At 39.0% G+C, this 19,728-nt stretch overlaps 1 protein-coding gene across 3 annotated transcripts in view; it reads left to right on the top strand.

Annotated features, from left to right (window-relative positions):
- CORO6 (coronin 6) overlaps nucleotides 1-19,365 on the top strand; it is a 95,475-nt gene extending 76,110 nt beyond the window's left edge. For all 3 annotated transcript variants that reach the window (XM_075196876.1, XM_075196877.1, XM_075196875.1), the window contains 5 exons: nucleotides 3,420-3,524; nucleotides 5,993-6,138; nucleotides 10,418-10,475; nucleotides 13,340-13,570; nucleotides 14,688-19,365. In XM_075196876.1, coding sequence (XP_075052977.1) covers nucleotides 3,420-3,524; nucleotides 5,993-6,138; nucleotides 10,418-10,475; nucleotides 13,340-13,570; nucleotides 14,688-14,810 — 663 coding nt within the window. In that variant the 3' untranslated portion in view covers nucleotides 14,811-19,365. The remainder of the gene's footprint in view (nucleotides 1-3,419; nucleotides 3,525-5,992; nucleotides 6,139-10,417; nucleotides 10,476-13,339; nucleotides 13,571-14,687) is intronic.
- The last annotated feature ends 363 nt before the right edge of the window (nucleotides 19,366-19,728 follow it).

Here is a 19,728-nt window from a genome sequence, read left to right as displayed (position 1 = left end):
CGGCTCGCGAGCCTTCTCAGATCCCCTAAGTTTGGGTGGGCTTGGTTTTCAGAAAACCAAGCCTGAGCATCTCTAGTATTTACACACATCTGTTCCGGCAGACACGTGTTATTGAGATTCGTCCGTCTGTAAACCAGTGTCAGACGTAGCAAGTAGTGTAAAGAGAGCACAGAGATGTGGCGAGACAGTGTTAGCAGGAAATGCTGAAGTCACATTATGTGTAAACAAGTGTCATTTACACAAGAGTGAGAAGTGTCCTGACAGTTACTAATAAAAGCTGCATGTTCATATAACATAGTTAAAAACAAATTAAATGATGTACAAATATCTGTTGCTTTCCCCTTTAAAAGTCCAATGGCAATTTCTTTTCTGCAGTAGACCAACTAGAAATGTCCAATAGAATATAATGCGAATAGACTGCCACACCTTCTTTTAATATAGCCGAAATGCTAATTAAGTACTATCAGCTGGAGGAGTCAATATGCAATTAGACAATCAGACTAAGCACTAGATATACAGTATATTTGCTCCAGCACCCCCATGAGCTATGTGTCCTGATAGGCGAATCTGTGTATGCGGACACATCTAATTGAGTCACATTTACGTGAACCCGCTTGCTCGACTCCTCCCTCTCGTGTTCTGCCTCCCAGGATGACGGACACGCACAGCAGTAATAAAAAACTATATACGGATGTCTGCGCCTGCATGTTTCTTGCACAAGTGCAGTATAAAAATGTGTGCCTTCCCCAAAATAACAGATGCACTAAAGCGTTATGACTGTAAACCAGCCTGTTATGCAAAAAGTTCCAATAATATATTGCATAACATTGTGAATTATTTTAGTATCTTTTAGGTCTTTCACCATCAGCAAGGCGTTATTGTTTCGCTATGAATATCCTATTACATGTAATGATTTGGTGTAACTGGCTGTCATTTCCAACAATCAGTACTGCATATACCAAGTACAAGGAAACCCACCTTTATCTAAGTATCATTTGCTATTACCCTGTTGTCTCCCAACAAAGCAGCGGTCATCTCTGAATATATCTTTCAGATATGTAACTATGTAACGGAATTGGAATGCAGTGAGTCACACAGATCATGTTGTTGAAATTAAAGGGAATCTTTTATTTACTTATTTTTATCCAAGATTTTTTTTTACTGATCTCAGCGTTCATATATCAAAGTACTCCTTATGGTGCCAACTTCAAAAGATCACTTGTTATTCTACTTTTTTTTAAACTGCATCTCAAATAATAACATAATGATACGCACAGTGACACAAAAAAAGAAAAAAATACAAAATATTAATGGACCTTTATGAATAGTTATATGTAATAAAAATCCAACCGCACCAAGTACATCACTGCCCCCTTATTGTTTACTTTATTTAATACTGATGATCCATATATCATATTGTTTTAGGAAAGTGCACCCACACATTTTAATTTTGATACTGTCTAGAAACAGAATAAAAAAAGGAAAATGTGTCTTATTTGGGACACTCTGTGATCCAACTCATAATAAAATTCCAACTTTTATTAGTATTCATTAAAAAAGAGATCTTTTCGATCTATTCCTGAATCATCATTGGTAGCGAAATATTTAAAAACAACGTAAGTGTATTAACGTGAATAAAGTTGCTCAGTGCCATTGCTCACACAGCAACAGGGGTAGCAGTGTTCTTGTCACTCTCCAGTCTACAGTGACATTGCTCATACAGAAACAGGGGTAGCAGTGTTCTTGTCACTCTCCAGTCTACAGTGGCATTGCTCATACAGAAACAGGAGGGGTAGCCGTGTTCTTGTCACTCTCCAGTCTACGGTGACATTGCTCATACAGAAACAGGAGGGGTAGCAGTGTTCTTGTCACTTGACAAAAATTGACTGGAAATGACTGGAAATTAATGTTATTGAGGTTAATAATAATGTGGGAACAAAAAAAGAATCAAATTATGTGATTTTTGCAAAAAAAAATAGGGATCCAAAACCAAAACACGTGAGGGTGGTTTTGCCAAAACAAAACCAAAACACAGTGGTCAGTGAACATCTCTAGTTTATAGCTGCCAATTTTAATTGCGCTTTATTGCACAATCACATTAATTCACTTATGTTGTTTTAAATATTTTGCTACCAAAGATGATTTATAAATAGATCGAAAAAATATCTTTTCCTGAATGAATACAAATAAAAGCTGAAATTTTATTATTGGTCGGATCATCATCATCATCATCATCACCAGTTATTTATATAGTGCCACTAATTCTGCAGCGCTGTACAGAGAACTCATTCACATCGGTCCCTGGAGCTTACAGTCTAAATTCCCTAACATATACACACACAGTCAGAGAGAGAGAGACTAGGGTCAATTTGATAGCAGCCTACCAGTATGTTTTTGGAGTGTGGGAGGAAACCGGAGCACCCAGAGGAATCCCATGCAAACATGGAGAGAACATACAAACTCAACACAGATAAGGCCATGGTCAGGAATCAAACTCATGACCCCAGTGCTGTGAGGCAGAAGTGCTAACCACTAAGCCACCATGCTTAGTGCCCCCAAAAAAAGACAAATTTTCCATTTCCACACCAAGGTAGCGGCATCTATAATTCCTAGTTTTGCACCGTGTGATGGTAGAAGCTAGGAGGAACTGGATGCATCAGGATGTTTCTTGCAGATTATGGGATAGATGTCTCTTCTTTCCCTCAAATGCAAATTTTAGATTTAGTTTCAAAATATTGAACTGAGATTCGAGGACGAAAAAGCTAATTTTTTGCTGGTAAGCGCATTTATGTGCCCAGACATACCCATGCATTAAAAACATTCAAACACACACACAAATTACAACATGTGATCAATAGCATCCCGAAGTCATCTCATTCTCATGAGTAATTTAATATATCAATGATGCCAGACCGAGCAGTAATTTAATAAAGGGTGTTCCTCATGTGATAAAAGGCATGACTTTAAAGTGATGATTTATAATACGCCATGATCGTGTCCATGTGCACCCTCAATTCCGCAAAAGTAGGTACTTGCCCAATGTCTGAGGACAGCTCCCAAAAGTAGAAAGTGGGTGTGCTTGGTAAGAAGTTAAAAAAAATTCTTGTCCTTCAGCATCCAGTCTAGTTAGCCATCTAGGATAGGTTTTCATCAGTAACTAATGTAATGTGACCAAACATTCCTGGGTTTGATTGTGACCTGATGCTTGAATTATAGTTTTGGGAGGTGGTCTTGTTATTAACGCTTTTGCACCGTTTATTAAAAATAACAATAGTAATATAAATAGTAACTAAAGATGCCTTGTTAAATTAGCATTGCTGTGGTTTAAACCAGAGTGCTGTGTGCAGCTTATATAAGTGCTTAAGAAGTCTCCACAGGATTTGTAGTGACATAACCTCTCTCCTGTCTCTTGCATTTAGAGTAACTTTGAGGAACCCATTGCCTTACAAGAAATGGACACCAGTAATGGAGTACTGCTGCCTTTCTATGACCCTGACTCCAGCATAGTCTACCTCTGTGGCAAGGTAAGTAACACTGCGGCATAATAGCTGTATAAATAGATCTATAGATTTCACTTTCAGTGTTATATACAGGGGCTTCGAGAGCAAGTAGGGGAGAAGGTACAAATTACCGCCTTCCTGGGGGCTTCTAGTAACAGTTCTAGAAACTTAAATCTGAAGTTGTTTTACAGTTGAAATTTATATTACAGATGTTCTGTTCACCCTATGGTGAATTCTTCTTAGTGTTTATTTATATAGCACTGGTCATATTCTGCAGCGCTGTACAGAGAACTCACTCACATCAGTCCCTGCCCCATTGGAGCTTACAGTCTAAATTCCCTAACACACACACACACAGACATACACATCCATTTTGTCAGAAGCCAGTTAACCTACCAGTATGTTTTTGGATGCAATGGTGCTTTAACTGCCCAAAGCATGGATGTCATGGATTGCTAAAACCTGGGAAATTTGTTGCATGTACTGCTCATTGGTGAGCATTATTTTATTTCAATCCATAAATAATCACTAGTTCTGGATGCTCGGTGATGATCGGGCACAGAAACAATCATGGCCGCTCCATCCACCGTCCCGGTATTAGAGAAAATGGTGCTCTGAACAGAAATCTTAGTGTAGCTTCCTGCACTGGGAATGCTGGGCCAGTAACCAAGGCATTGCCAAAATCATTATTGAGTATTAGTCTGTGTGTGAGCAAGTCAACAAGAAGGGAATAAAGTAGAATCCCAATTCAAATGTAAAAGGTGCTTATAAGGCATATACATAAGACACTAAGCACACATGGAATGGTGTGTGACTCCAGCATTTGTCACTTCTGTGCAAAGCCATTCCAACATAAATTACATTATAAGCGTTCACTAGCTGGACTCTTGTCTTCTTGTCTCCTTCCAGTTCATCCACCTGGTTTAATTACAACACCTATTACTCACCCTGCTTATTACGTCTTATCCACAGTATTATATGCTTCTTGTATGTCCATTACTTTAAGACTGTTTTTTACTGTGGACTTTAGTGGCGCCTTATAAATAATAATAATAATAATCTAAGCGATCTGTTGTGCAGTTTTGTTTATTAAATATATGGTATGCTTACCCTCTCACTATTTGTTATTTTAAGAATTGTATTACTTTCTTTGTAGTGTATGATTAGTGGGGGTTAATTCATGAAAGTGAGTGATCACAGGTCTGTAGCCCTATTTAACTAGCAGTCACAGGGGGACATTCAATGGGCCTCGTTACTTGAAAAACTAACGCGGCCTGCGCACTATTACCGTTATTACGGTAATAGTGCGCATAAATACTGGTATTACGGTAGTTTTAACGCCGGCTTTTTGCTCACAGCTCATCTTTTCTCCTGCCAATGTTGCAATCCCTCCCAATATCTCCCTCTTGGATGACAACATTACTCTTTCTCCTGTCACCCAAGCTCGCTGCCTTGGACTTACCCTTGACTCAGCCCTCAGCTTTACCCATCATATCCAGTTCCTCACCAAATCCTGCCACTTCTGCCTCCATAACATTACAAAAATCCATCCCTTCCTCTCTCGGGAAGCAACCAAATTCCTGGTCCATTCACTCATCATTTCTCTCCTCGACTATTGCAACCTTCTTCTCACTGGCCTTCCTCGCTCTCGCACTTCTGACCTTTTATCCATACAGAATGCTGCTGCTAGGCTCATCTATCTTTCCCACCATACCTCTTCTGCTTCTTCTTTGTGCAAATCCCTTCATTGGCTCCCTATCCATTTCAGAATTCAGTTCAACCTCCTTATCCTGACTTACAAAGCCTTTACCAACACTTCTCCCCCTTACATCTCTGGCCTTGTCTCGAGGTACATACCTACCCGGCCACTCCGGTCTGCCTTTGACCTCCGCCTCAATTCACCTCTCATTACCTCCTCCCATGCTCGCCTCCAATACTTCTGTCGTGCTGCACCTAATCTTTGGAACTTCCTACCCCGTCTGACTCTACTCTCCCCCAACCTTCAGTCCTTCAAATGCTCACTCAAAACTCACCATTTCAAGCTCGCCTATCCTACCACCTCCTAACCACTCTATCCATCACCGCCTGTTCCTCATCTGCCATCTCCATTTTTCTCCCAGTTTGTCCCACCGTCTCTCACCACCCCTCCCTATAGAATGTAAGCTCTCCCGGGCAGGGTCCTCACTACCTATTGTCCCATGTCTGTCTACTGTCCCCCGTACGTCCTGTCACGTCTTTTGCTGCACTCTGTGTGAGTCCCCATAGCATTACTCCCACTCATCTATGCTACTTATATGTTACCTCATCTATCTGTTACTTGCTTGTGTATCCGGCGCTACGGAATCTGTGGTGCCTTATAAATAAATAAGTAATAATACTAATAATAAAATATAAAAAAAACTAAATGTAATTTAAGAAAATGTAAAATGGTTTTAGAGATGTATTATTGTCTGGAATGAAACTGAGGCATTATTTCCACCATCTTGTTTTAGGGTGACAGCAGTATTCGCTACTTTGAGATAACAGCAGAGCCACCTTATGTCCATTACTTGAGTACCTTCAGCAGCAAGGAACCCCAAAGGGGAATGGGATTTATGCCCAAGAGAGGCCTGGACGTCAGTAAATGTGAAATAGCCAGGTAAGCAGGGAAAGTCGCAGATTAGACGTGTGTACAGCCTGTATCTTTTCCTTTTGGGTCTATGAGTAAGATATTTCTAGGTTCCTCTTTTTCCTTTTTTGTAATGGCTTTATTGACAAATGAATACATGTTAGATCCATTTTTCAGAGCAGATTATCCAGTATTTTACTTTGGCGATAAGAGGAAAAGTCTAGGGGCAGAGCATTTACTAACCGAATATCTTGAAATATCATTCACTTTGCTACAGAACAAGAGTGAGACATGAGCTCAATTGAAACCTTTAAACTGCATCTCACACTGTCGGGTAATGAGTGTAACGTGTTTGACTGTGACAGGCCTCTTAGTAGATTGGAATCAGCTGGCAGCGGAATGTCCCTCTGCCATCTGTCTTATGATAAGCTGCAATAGAGTCTACATCTATGCTCCCAGTGCAATGTTAGATAAATCACTTGTGAACTTATGAAAGCTGACATATGAATTATATTTCCAACAAAATCTGGTTTTTCACACAGCAAGAAATTTATAATGTGCCCATCCTGAAAGTGCATAAATAAATGGTCAATGGTGGAAGTGGAAATTTAGAAGTGGCGGTATGGTTAAATGTAACTGAATGGCCAGGGGCCCCTGAAGCTTTAGGGATTTTGATAGGTTTAAATTAATGTTAGTCCTAATTTTAGAAGCTTTTTAACAATATTTAATAAAATACATAGACATATCGGGGCAGATTCAATAGTAAAAATAATCGCTGCATAGTATCCCACCGTGGGCACTTTTGCTTGCGCCCCATAGAGACGTGAGCAAAAGTGAGAGTAACTTTTTACAGTGTAAATGCTACAAATGCGCAGGGGAACTTTGTGTCCCCCACCTCTCAAACATATTGGACACACAGACAGACACACATAGAAGAGAGACTGACAACATCCAGTATTCAGGAATCTTTACACCTTTTAGAAACAGAAAATATCTTGTCCACCCAGACATTTCTTAGCTTCTAATGCTTAGTGTTACTCAAGCTGTTTCCTGAAGAATAGTTACATATATTCGCAGTTTTTTGTGTAAATATTTTTGTGCGTTTAACTGGAAAATAGCTCCCTGCTATGTACCAGATAATGGGGCTATTTATGAAGTCTAAACCGCAAGGTTTAAGTGAGCTATGGGGCTATTTCACAATAGTATAACGCAGGAGATATCAGAGAGAATAATGGGGACTGCGGTATTGTGTGGTACTTTGTCCAATACAGGAGGTATCTCTCTGTATTCTCAATGGGGACTGTGTTCTTAACCTATTTACCACGTTCCAAAAGCTTAGCTTTTTTGGACTTTGACCCCAACATCTAATGCCATCTGAAGATGTGGTTAGACGTTCTATTCTATAGAGAGAGCATTGCAGGAAAGGAATCTCCCGTTATCTAACTAAACTGACTCTGCTCGTGTGCGACCTCTGGTTTCCGGACCAAGATGTCGGCATCTATAGGGGATAAAAAATAAAAATGTTACTTTTTAAAAAGTTGACTTGTAAGAACATCAAATTCATGAAGATTACTTTTATCTCTGAATTTAATTACATATTAGTTGACTACTTATATTTCATCCCACGTATAGGTCGCTTTACATTTTGATATTGGCTGAAGGTTCCTGGAACGCTCATAATTGTTATTAGACTGAGGTCTGGATGCTGTGACTTTGTGGCATCTTTCTTAAACACCGTGATTCTGTGTGATTGTGTCAAATTTGACTGCACACAAATATGGCTAAATTGAACAAAGCTATCCCCCACTATGTTGTAATCTCTCTAAAGGGCAGGCCCCTCCTTTTTGTTTTCACATCTGCCTTTATTTTGTTTACCTCGCATGTCCCTGTTTTATGTTTTGTGCTGTTTTCTCCACTGTTCAACACTGAGAAGAGCTAAGGAGCACTGTGGTACCTTACAAATCAGCAACAGTAATAGTCAGTGCTTTTTTTGGAAGAAAAAAGGTGCCGGAACTCACATCACATAGTCAATCACTGTACTCAGACCCACGTCAGTTGTGTAACGAAACATACCGGTCGCCGCCCGCAGTAAGCACTCAGCGCGCGACCACACGATCACAAGCTGAGCAGCGCCACAAGTCGAGCAGCGCCATCACAACCAGCGTGGACGATGTACGCATGCCTCAGACTCGAAAACACACAAGCAGTCTGCATGCACCAGTTTAATGATTTTACCATCGACCTACTACGCTCGACAGTGCGTTTCAAGTCCATGTGGACACCAAACATCAAATGTTCAAAAGTTACTTTTAAAACTTGGAAAATCCAGCGAAAAAAGGTGCTGGAACTCAGTTCCGTTGAGTTCTATGACAAAAAATCCACTGGTAATAGCAATTATTATAATGATCAGTGCAGCTATGCCACTCCTCAGTCACTCTCTCTGGCTCACCCCCCTGTCCTTCATTAAGCAGAGTTAGAGAATGAAGGTATTTTCTTGTAGACAGATGATTTATGATTTGTATTAATGCTAAGGTCAAAGGAGCAAAGGGTGTGGATAGGTTTGTAAAGTGTCTGTAACTTGAATAAAATGTGCACACAGTTGTACAAAAAATGTAGCTGAAGTAAGGAAAACATTTTTTTTAATATAATAATAATTAATAAATGTGAAATACCTTGTATAATGGTCTTTGGGAGATGTTGATGGAAGGTACAGTGGGAAAACAATAAAAAATTGATCTATACTGATGTCCAAGTTTTATGAGTTGCAATGTGTAGATGTGACCTTGGGAATTTATTGGACCCAGGGGCTTATCGAAAATCATGTCATGGGTCCCAGTGGCATCTATATACAACCCTGTTAGTAACTCATTTATAAAGACAAGCTGTATTTTAGGTTTAATGGTCCTTAAAACTTGTTTCAAGGTATTATTTTCATATGCAGAGTAAAAGGTTATATTTAAGGAGCCGTCAGGGTTGTAGGGGAAGTAAAGTTTCCTATTAAAGGTAGCACTAAGGAAAAACCAGTAAACCAAACTCTTATTTTTATATGTAATTAAGAATCGCAGATGGTTGAGCCAGGAGCTTCATTATAAGCAGTGACAAGAGTAATGCAGTATCACTGGGTCTGTGGCAGGTAGGTTTGGAGTGCAGGCCTTCCCTCCTTATCTCTTCTGGCTCCTAGAGCAGCAAACGCAACCATCGGGGCCAAGGAATCATGGTTAGACTAAGGTGCCAAAGGAAGAGAAGTAGGTGTTACTGGGGGTATTAACTATCCTCACTAGAACAGTGGCTCATGTTCAAACCCTCACACAATCAATACATATTATGTAGGTCAAAATCTGATGAATGTTTTATTCATAAGTTAGAATTTGCTTATAGTACAAACTTTTTTAAAAAAATGTTTTGTTTGATAATTTGGCTACCACGTGGCATTGTGCAATAAAATACCAAAGTTTTCCATTGTTACTTCTAAACCTTATTTAAAAAACTGCCTACTGGACATGTTCCCTTTTCCCAACATTTTTTTGCAGTTATCATACAAGGTTTGTACACTTTATTTTTGTACAAACTTTGTTTATTGAAAGTATGAAGAGAAAATCAGGTTGTGATACAATATCATGCATCTATAGACTTCAACATTTTATCAGAACAGACAACAAAGAAAAAATAGAACACAAATGTAGACAATAGTGAAACACAAAAGAAATATAGAACAGTTAAAGAGAGCAAGAAAGGAGAAGGGGGATGGGAAAAGGGAAATCAAGGCATGGAGAAAGGAAGGGTAAGGGGGGGCAGGGGGCATATTGGGAGGTGGTTTGGGAAGACCGTTCATGGCCAAAAGGGGGGCCTAGAGGGCATGTGTTACTTCTAGTATGTGCACTTTAGATTATACTTTGTCCTTTATCGTATGTGATTAACTTATTATTTAGAAATAGATTTTTGATATTTACTTGTTCTATTGCCTTATTTGTTGTCATCCTTTTTTTAATGTAAAGAAAACTGATCTCATACTGATTGTATTTAACTATAGAGAACACTCCTTAAAGGTATATTAAAAAATACCCAACTGCTGACCAAATCAGCATCCAAATGCTTGGTCACATTGGATATAGATCTGTTTATTGGGCTTAGCAGCCAGATCTGGGTGCGTGTGACTAGCTTTAGACCTTCAGGTGCTGACCTTAGCATTGAGTCTTGCTTCTTCCTGCATACAGGCACTTCTATGCTTTCTTACTGCCTGTGTTGTAGACCGTGCAATACGCTGACTGTTTTACTGTACACTAATAACCTAATCTATGAATTTCTACAGGTTTTTCAAGCTGCATGAGAGGAAGTGTGAACCCATCGTCATGACAGTACCAAGAAAGGTGAAGAATAAACTGCCACAACGCACCATGTATACCTTTATGTTGTCCAATACCAGAGCATCCCAGCTCACTGATTACATGTCCCGTCCCAGAGCCATTGCAGTGGGCTAGTGAAGAACTTAACACCGAAACATCATTAGTTGTGTGTTCTCTGACATATCACAGTATTACAAGTGCCCATTTATATGATTAGTATAGCACAAATCCGTTAATCATCCACAAATCAGGATAACTTCGGCTTCAAATGAAATCGTGAAGAAACCACTTTCATCCCTTCAGCCATCTGTGTGTAAAGAGTTTACATAAGAGCATGTGATCTTGTCATTAAAAGATATTCATCAGAGGGGGGAATATGCGATAGGTCGTGTTATCTGATGAAGCATATCAAAAATCAAAATCTTTCTAGACATTCCATAAAATTAGTTTCATATATTTTGGCTGCGGCCAAATCAACTATTGCTTCCCAGTGGAATCAGGTGGACGCCCCTCCCCCCTCTGCACTTAAAAACCATGTCTGTTATGTCACATCCCTTATAAATAAAATAATAATAATAATAATGCATGGAAATGATCACATATTACTCCATGACAGGTCAGACCTTTTCACTAAGTTATGAGCCCCATGGATTTTTAGGGAAGATAGAAGTGCCCTTCTCACACCTAACACCTCCCCTTGAGTGTTCCTGTCTCACACTATTCTTTCCATTAAACTAAATCCATTGATTTTAGAGAAAAGGTTTTTCTGTTCTCTGGTCCCTGCATTCGCTAGTACCCACTACCTATCCTTGAACCCCCCCCCCCCTTCTCCCTCTTGTCCTTGTTTACATTTTCCAAAAATAGACCTTGTGCTGTCTTATTACAGATTTTCTTTTATTAATGTATCATTGCACTAATTTTAACTCTTACATGTGTCTGTTGAAAATAAAAATGTAAAAAAAAAAGAACAGAATGCAGAGTGTACTCATACATATGTGCAACATAAAGGTCCATCAGAGCGCATGGAAGAAAAAAGAATTCAGAAAATGAATTTGCAACTCTTAATAATATAATCATTAATAAAAATATGTTGGTTTTTTTTTTTAAAAAAAAAAAAAAAAGACATCCTAGATAATCAAAACATAAGGAAATCCTCTGCATGGACAGTGTGTAAATCCACATGCATTGAGCTCCATATTTAATCAGCGCTGATACTGACACACAGAGATGTATGTGGAGTGTTCTTAGGTTCAGCAGAGCATGTTTCCCTTTACTTAGGCCCACAACAATTACAATACAAGTTGCCCTATGTCTCATTGCCACTTTCACAAATATCCTGGTTTCTAAGTAACATTTATTATGGTGCATTTGACTAAAGTCTTAGGGGTCTAATTGTCAGTTGGAGAATACCACCAGAGCCGGAGAAAACTCCCATTTTCGACGCATTTAGGGATTTTTTTTCTATTTATCAAAGCCCCCTGGTCGGTGAAGACCGTCGCTGTCGGTAGCCTTTGTCTGTGGCCCCTGATGATGCTTCTCCATGGAAAACATTTATCATGAACCTCGGCAATACAAGTACTGCTGCCGTCTTCTGATTGTTAATACCATGTCAGGATTGTATTACCCAGGAGGTCACTGCAGGAAAAAAATCTTTATTAATTAAATACTTTTAAAAAGTAGTAGTAAAATCTATTTTCTATATTTTACATTTAAATAAATAAATAAATTATTATTATTTTTTTTTTTAATGGAATCTGAAACTGGAACAAAGTCTAGGCTTCCAGTGCCAGTGCGCATGCACGAGCCAGCATGGCAGCTCACGTGTGCGCAGAAGGACCCTGCACTGGTCTGGCCAGTGATAAGTCTCATCTTACCCTCACTGGCCAGTGTCACCAGGAGACATTGCATCATAGAAGATTTTCTATCATTGAGATAAGCAGCGATAGAAAACCTCCATTAGGGGGGGGGGGGGTCTGTTAAATAGACCCCTAAGTATTTAAACTTAATCTCCTGCACGTCTGGGACCTTCTTTTATAGTTGTCGGATAACAATCTATCTCATGAAATCATCGTAATGATCACAAGAGTACAGAATATATCAGTGAGCAGCGTCAGACTGGCCCACTGGGATATCGGGGACATTCTTGATGGGCTCCTTCTGACCTATGACTCCACTTAGAATCTAAGTCAGCTGAGTCTAACCAAACGCTGGTGTGCGCATAGTGGAGGTATGAAGTCGTGGTTGGAGGCCGGGCTTATCAATCACTAGTCTCACCCTCTCTATGGACTTGTCACGTTTCCTCTAGTTTGTGGACCTCTGCTTTCCCCACTGGGCTCTTCAGTCCGACACTGTTAGTGAGTTTGCAGATCTTGTGGGAAGCAGTAATCTGCCCACTCATGTCATTATGTTATCTTTGCTTATCTTGGCAAAGAGCAATGTATATGCTATATATAGTTTTATTGTATCACTCTGAAGGCTATGAGAAAACGAAAGGAGTTGTGCCACCTCTTTCTCTTATCCATGTCATAGTTTCTGTCCTTTTCTGGCATTGCCACACCAATACTGATGTCACACACCACCTCCAATCACACATATTTCTTGCCACTAGGTCACATCCTTAAACTATTGTCTGAGAAGATTATCACTTAATAACCTTAAAAGGATTGCACTGGGAGAAGATGGGAAAGAGAAGTCAAACAATGGCAGCTCTTATGGGTGATGACCTCTGCAAGCAGACATATTAACATTTTAATAGAAACTAGGCAACATCCTATAACCAGAATATTTGAATACATGCAACCATTAATTGTTATATTAGACACATACAAGGCAAAATGATATATATATGTAACATTGGTTGTTTGTTTGCTTTGTTTTTTTTCTTACAGTCAGAACTCTTCCAGGATGATCTATACCCAGATACGCCTGGTCCGGAGCCAGCCCTGGAAGCGGAGGAGTGGTTTTCAGGACAGAATGCTGATCCTATATTGGTATCACTAAGAGATGGATATGTTCCTATAAAGAACAGGGAACTTAAAGTCACCAAGAAAAACATTCTGGACAACAAACCTCCAACTGTGCCACGTAGAAGCTACTCTTCCTGTGAATCTGGATTCTCAGTAAGTACTCAACACATCACATTCATTACTTAAGATAGATCTTTACCCACATTACATTCTAACAATCAGCATTCAAGCATGTAACGCTTAGTGTGTTATATTTTATTATACAATGTTTTTTTGACAATAATGAAGACCAGTATTTAACAGAAAATAGGCCTACATTAAAAAGGCTACGAAGCACCGTTTTAGGGCACCTGTATATTGTTTTGTATTTGAAGAAACACTGTATTTCCACAAACAAGTTGCTCCATGTTTCCCAGTTTTAAGCCCCTGGTGCCTTCTCTTGCTTGGGTCATTAAGGAGAGCAAGGCAAAAAAAGGAGTAAATTTGATCCTGGACAAACCATGTTACAATGCAAGGGGTGCAAATTAGTTTATTATTTTGCACATAAAGAAATACTGTCTTTTTTTGTCATGTAGCACACAGATACTTTATAACTTTAATTTTACACTGTAAATTGATCTAGGACATGTCCTACCCCAACTATAACTCTTCCCCCACATTTTAAATTTATCTCCCCCTCCAAATCACCATGGTTTTGCCAAGGTGCAAAGTTACTCTTTTATTTTACTTTGCTCTCCTTAATGAATCATGCCCGTTGGGTGCAGTATTAAATCATAAGAAAGAGGCTACCACTGCCTTGTTTATTTTGAGCATGTTTCTAACGGACCACCACTGATATCTGTGATGAAGGGGCATTACCTGGGCATAGTTCCATCGTGAGTATAACTTCCACATTACCCACATCTTTATAGGGGTGCTGGACATGCCAAATTTCATGGCACAATTGTCTATGCATGAGAGATGAAGAATGCTTGATGGATGTATGCCTAGCATGGTGATCTCAAGATTATCTCAAAGAAAGAAACCCCTTAGTGACACCAAAGAGGGTGTTTACAGTGCTTCATTATTTTTGTCTGTGTCAGTTAAGAATTGAAAGTATATTTTTTCACCTTTTGAAACTTACGTTAATAAATAAGTTCAGCAAAGTGATCTGCTGCAGGGCTTATGGCCCTACAGTTTCTCTAGAAGAAATGACTGGTATCCAAGGCTTGGATATTAAGTTTTATCTCACCACCAAATAGGCACTTACTTTCTGTTTTCTATTCACTAGCGAGTCTCTCTAGATGATCTACTTGAAGAAATCAAGTGTTTGCGAGCCACTGTTGAATCACAAGAGAAGCGCATCTCAAACCTGGAAAACCAACTGCATGAACTTTCTAATGGCACCGCCTGAGACGAACTGTGAGATTCCACCGACCCAGAATGCACTTCAAGAATTACATGCCCTCTTTTCCTAGCAAGCAAACCTGTTTATGTTTTACAGGAGGGGATGGAGCCGACGTACGGACTCCAAAAGGAAGGTCCCCAAATGTATGCCCTTCATTGTTATAGGAGTCTACAGTGACCCTCTTCCTTGGGGTTGGTTATGTTATGGGATTGGGGATAAAGACTAGTCGTTGTTTTGTTCCAAAGCACTAATGGACTCCTCCATCTGCATCCATACAGAGAGCAATCAGTAGGCTGCTTTGACTGATAAATGGGAGATTTAGCAGTCTGAAACCAAAGCTAACATCTGTAGTATGCAAGACTTCCATGAATTGTAGCGATGGGACAAATTACTTCCAGTGAATTAGAAGCAAGTGTCATATTTTCTCTCTCTCTCTCTCCCCCTGCCTCTCTCTCTTCACCCACTTGCCCTCCCTCTTACAGTCTCTCTCTCTTTATTAGACACCCTCTCCTTTATTTCCTCCCTTTCTTACTTTTAGACATTTTGAATGATCGTGCATAGAATCCGTAGATTTTGGTTTGCGCAAGAGGACAAAATTGTATATATAAAATGAATGGCCTAACATTCATTCTTTTTCCAGAGAAGCGAAGATATTCAGGTCTCGTAGGTGCAAGGAAGAAAATCAACACAAATAAGATATGCAGATATGTTTAGATCTATGCAGAATCTGATAAAAAAAAAAAATGCAACCTAAGGCTCTTATCTATGCCATTCCAAATTACAAGGGCCTCCCATCTACTTGTTTGTTCCATAACTATGCTAATTTGTAACTAATTTCCCCCTTTTATGGGCACTATTCCATCCAACCTTAATTAGGAATGTCTTACTGTAAATACAGCACTTCATAAACACCATGTAACCTACATGGCCTGGTGGTCATTTACAGTGCAGACAGTAAGATCCTACATTATTATGCTGTGTACTTAAATTTCTGCAGATGTGCCTGGATTTCCAAAGCAAGATGGCAGCAGAGCAATATATTGTCAATTGTAAAGGAACAGAAGTGTGCACAGGCAGATGAAAGTTTGGTGTAATGAGGGCGTTCCTTGCTAAGTATGGAAAACGCATCCCGGTGCTCCTAGCTTTAAGGAAAAAGAAAACTTTTCAGTGCAAAAACAAGATTTCATTTTGAGTGAGATCAATGAAATTAACAGACCGAGAGAGTGCATAGTTGTGTTCCTTGCTGCGAAGAAGGGAGTACAGACATTTCTACTTTGCACCAACTCGGAGTTTGGTTCGCATCCAATATAATGATTCAAACACAAAAGTGCCATAAGAAATAAAGACAGCCCTGGTGTCTCATCATTAACCAGCTCTGGTGTCACTAATCATTAATATAAGCCATATATGAGACTAAACAGAGCAGTACTTTAGGAGAGACACAGAAAAATGTTATTTAGTAAACAGAGTGGTTCAAAAGTGCTAGATGTCTGGACCTTGATGTGACTTTACTCCACCTCTCCGCAAACCGAGGTGCAATTCTAAAGAGCAGAGACATCTCCAGAGAGCAGAGAAGAAGAGTGCAGGAAGCTGGGTGAACCATCTAGGTGCGTTGTTGTAAAACCAAGGTATTTTGTGGTGCACGTCCAATGCGGTTCGTAAATAAGGGGGCAGCGATTTTGTAGGCTGAGATAATATTCATGAACACAGCCTATCTGTCAGTAAGAACCAGTGTCTCAATGATGACGCTAGTTCCTAATGAATGAAGAGGCTGCACTCTGTGTAGGTAAAGGATGATCCATATATAATCTGGATTTCATAGTAAGTTTAAGGTCAGGGAGGGTGAAGTGTAATTATGAAATAGCCTTCTGTTTAATTTAATCTTAATGTTTTAATGTAATTTACCTTACACAGCAAAGAGTGATGGTACTCCCATGTTGTAAAGGAGAGAACTGACAACCGGAATCTTGATACCAGAGTTACAGGTGAAGACTGTATTAGCCACACCTGCTCCTGTGTTATTATATGCCATTGCTTATGGCTGTGCAGCACCATATTCTGTAATGCTCTGTACTATTGCACACTGCTCTGTGAAACCATACAACCTACCTGGGACAGTACTAGCAAATAATACGCTGATACCCTTAAAGTTACGTAGCGCCACTTTATCAAATGATAAAATGTCTATTACAGCTGTATTTTATTGGGGGGGAGGGGGGATTTAATGGCAATATGTATTTTTGCTCACCCCTTAGTTTTCAATATTTGTGGTGTGGTTGGCACTCACATTACCATTTAAAGTATTTTATACCTATATACAGTGGATGCTGCCAATGCTGTGGGATGCTGCCTATCAACTGGGCTAGAAACTAGTGATATCACTGAAACATGGGACAGTTTGGGCCTCGTTTAGAGTTTGACGCATTCTGCACCCTAAACGTACACATAAAAACTGTTGCAAAAATGGCAGACGTGTGTATGTTGAGCCAAACATATCTCGAGATATGTGCAGCTGAAAACATAGCAGTAATTCTATGTCAGTGGTACAAATGCATACACTTACTCCCAGCAAGAAGGTAGAGATGCAGCTTGACAGTGATAGTTGTGAATGCTAAAGTTGCAATACCATATTTGTATGCAATGTAATGTAATAAAGTGTCATATACACAATAAAGAATAGGGTCTGACAGCGTTATTAATAAATGTGAAAGTCACATTTTCAGTATAAAATGCAATGAAATACAAACACACCCATGTTTGTTATTTAACGCTTTATATATCCAATGGGTATCTGAAGCTGTCCAAATAAAAATGTCAAAGAAGAAATCCAAATTGTCGACCACAACTTGACATACTATAGTCACGATGCTAATGAATTAAGCTAGAGGGGTCAATGGCAGGGGCAGGCTGGGCTGGGGGAAGATTTTTTTGTTCCTTTAAAATGTTTCTAATAGCCTGCCGAGTCAAGTCTTGTTATCCGGGCTAAAATTTGCCAGCCCTTCCATGGTCAATACTATATAATTATTATAGCATATCTTTTAAACCCAGACTATATTGGGATGAGTCCAAGGGCTAGATTTACTAAACGGCGGGTTTGAAAAAGTGGAGATGTTGCCTATAGCAACCAATCAGATTCTAGCTATCATTTTGTAGAATATACTAAATAAATGACAGCTAGATTGGTTGCTATAGGCAACATCTCCACTTTTTCAAACCCGCCGTTTAGTAAATCTAGCCCCAAGTCTCAGTAGGTCCCATCTCCAGGGCATGGTTTTACTCTACTCAACCAAACCCCGCCCCTTTATGCCTCTAGGCGTAAGGGTCCACAAGCCTAGATACAGACACATTTTGGTATGTAGGTGTAATATGAAATGAGTATATTTATGCTCCACAAATGGACCGACGTCCAACTCTGAATGAAGATCTTTGTGTGTTATGCTTCAGTGATTATTATTTTCAAGTGAATTGAGAGGCTGAAAATTGGTTCGCTCACAAAATTACTGCCATTACTGAGTGTAAGATTGCCTGGATTTCTAGAGTTAATTAACAAACAAGGCCACACAGAAAGTTGTTTAAGTGGCAGAATGCTTTGTACAAACAATAGCATACAGGTGTCCTCCAAGTATTTTGAATACCTTACTCTAAAATATGAAAAATACTTATAATAATTATACTCTAAAAATAAATTGTTACAACATGTATCCAGCAGAACCTATTTGCATCCGTTTCCATGGCGACCTCATTCCCAGGTTTATCAAGCATACATGGCTCAGATCTTGAATATGTCTAAAATCACACTTAATTGCATCTAATGACAAGAAAATGGATTTGATTATGGTAATTAAGACCAATATTTTCTCAATAAATAACTAAGACCCACTGAGCTGCTAGGCATTGTAAAATTTAGGTGAAATTTACAAATTGTGAAGATTCATCATCATCATCATCATTATCATTATTATCATTTATTTATATAGCGCCAACATATTCCGTAGCGCTTTACAATTGGGGACAAACATAGTAAACTAATAAACAAACAGACAAAGAGGTGAGAAAGCCCTGCTCGCAAGCTTACAATTGCAGTTATTAAAACCGTAAATATCATCCACTGAGTGGAAGAGGGCATGTTGTAATTTCAATTAAAAATGGTTATTTTTAAGACTCTTATATTATCCTTGATATTTAGTCATTGCTACTAAACTTTACAAAAAGAGATTATAATTTTACCTCAAAATCAATGTATGTAACATGAATTCACCAACTATATCATAAATAACTGCGCTGTGTCTATTGTCCACAAAGATGGTTTATATTTTCTTAAATTATACATACATTTGCCTTACTTCCTAAATAGACAAATATTTTGAAACTTTGTAGAATGTATTTAATTGGTCATATCAAATTGTCTGCTTGTAAAATAATGCATTTTTGTGCTACTCTCTAGCAAAGTGTTAATTATAAAACATTGTGAATCTTTGTGCACTGAATAATTTAACAAAAGTGGCTGCCAGTTGAACATGTGTTGCCCCCCCCATGGCTAAATTAAAATAGTATCAAATTATTTTGTGAATCAGTCCCCTTCTCTGCAGTGATCTAAATACAGTGTTAATATTTACAACCGCATGGATTGTCACAAGTTAATCAATATAATATGTAACATTACATTACATTAAGTAAAAGCTTAAATATATATTTTGTGTATGTGTACTTAAACAGTCTTAGGGGCATATTCAATTGACCGCGGGATTGCCGAAAATCCCACGGAAAAACCGTTAATACGGTAATTTACTCGCTGAATTTCAGCTCGCAGCTCAGGGAGCTGCGAGCTGAAATGCAGCGAGGGATTACCGTATTAACGGTAATAGTTTTTCCTCGCTCGAACCCGCGAACAATTGAATACCCCCCTAACAGTGCTCATCAGCTC

Source organism: Mixophyes fleayi, chromosome 2, assembly GCF_038048845.1.
Source record: "Mixophyes fleayi isolate aMixFle1 chromosome 2, aMixFle1.hap1, whole genome shotgun sequence".
Classification (NCBI taxonomy): domain Eukaryota; kingdom Metazoa; phylum Chordata; class Amphibia; order Anura; family Limnodynastidae; genus Mixophyes; species Mixophyes fleayi.
Note: the sequence above shows the minus strand (reverse complement) of the source record. Positions and strands in the feature narration are given on the sequence as shown.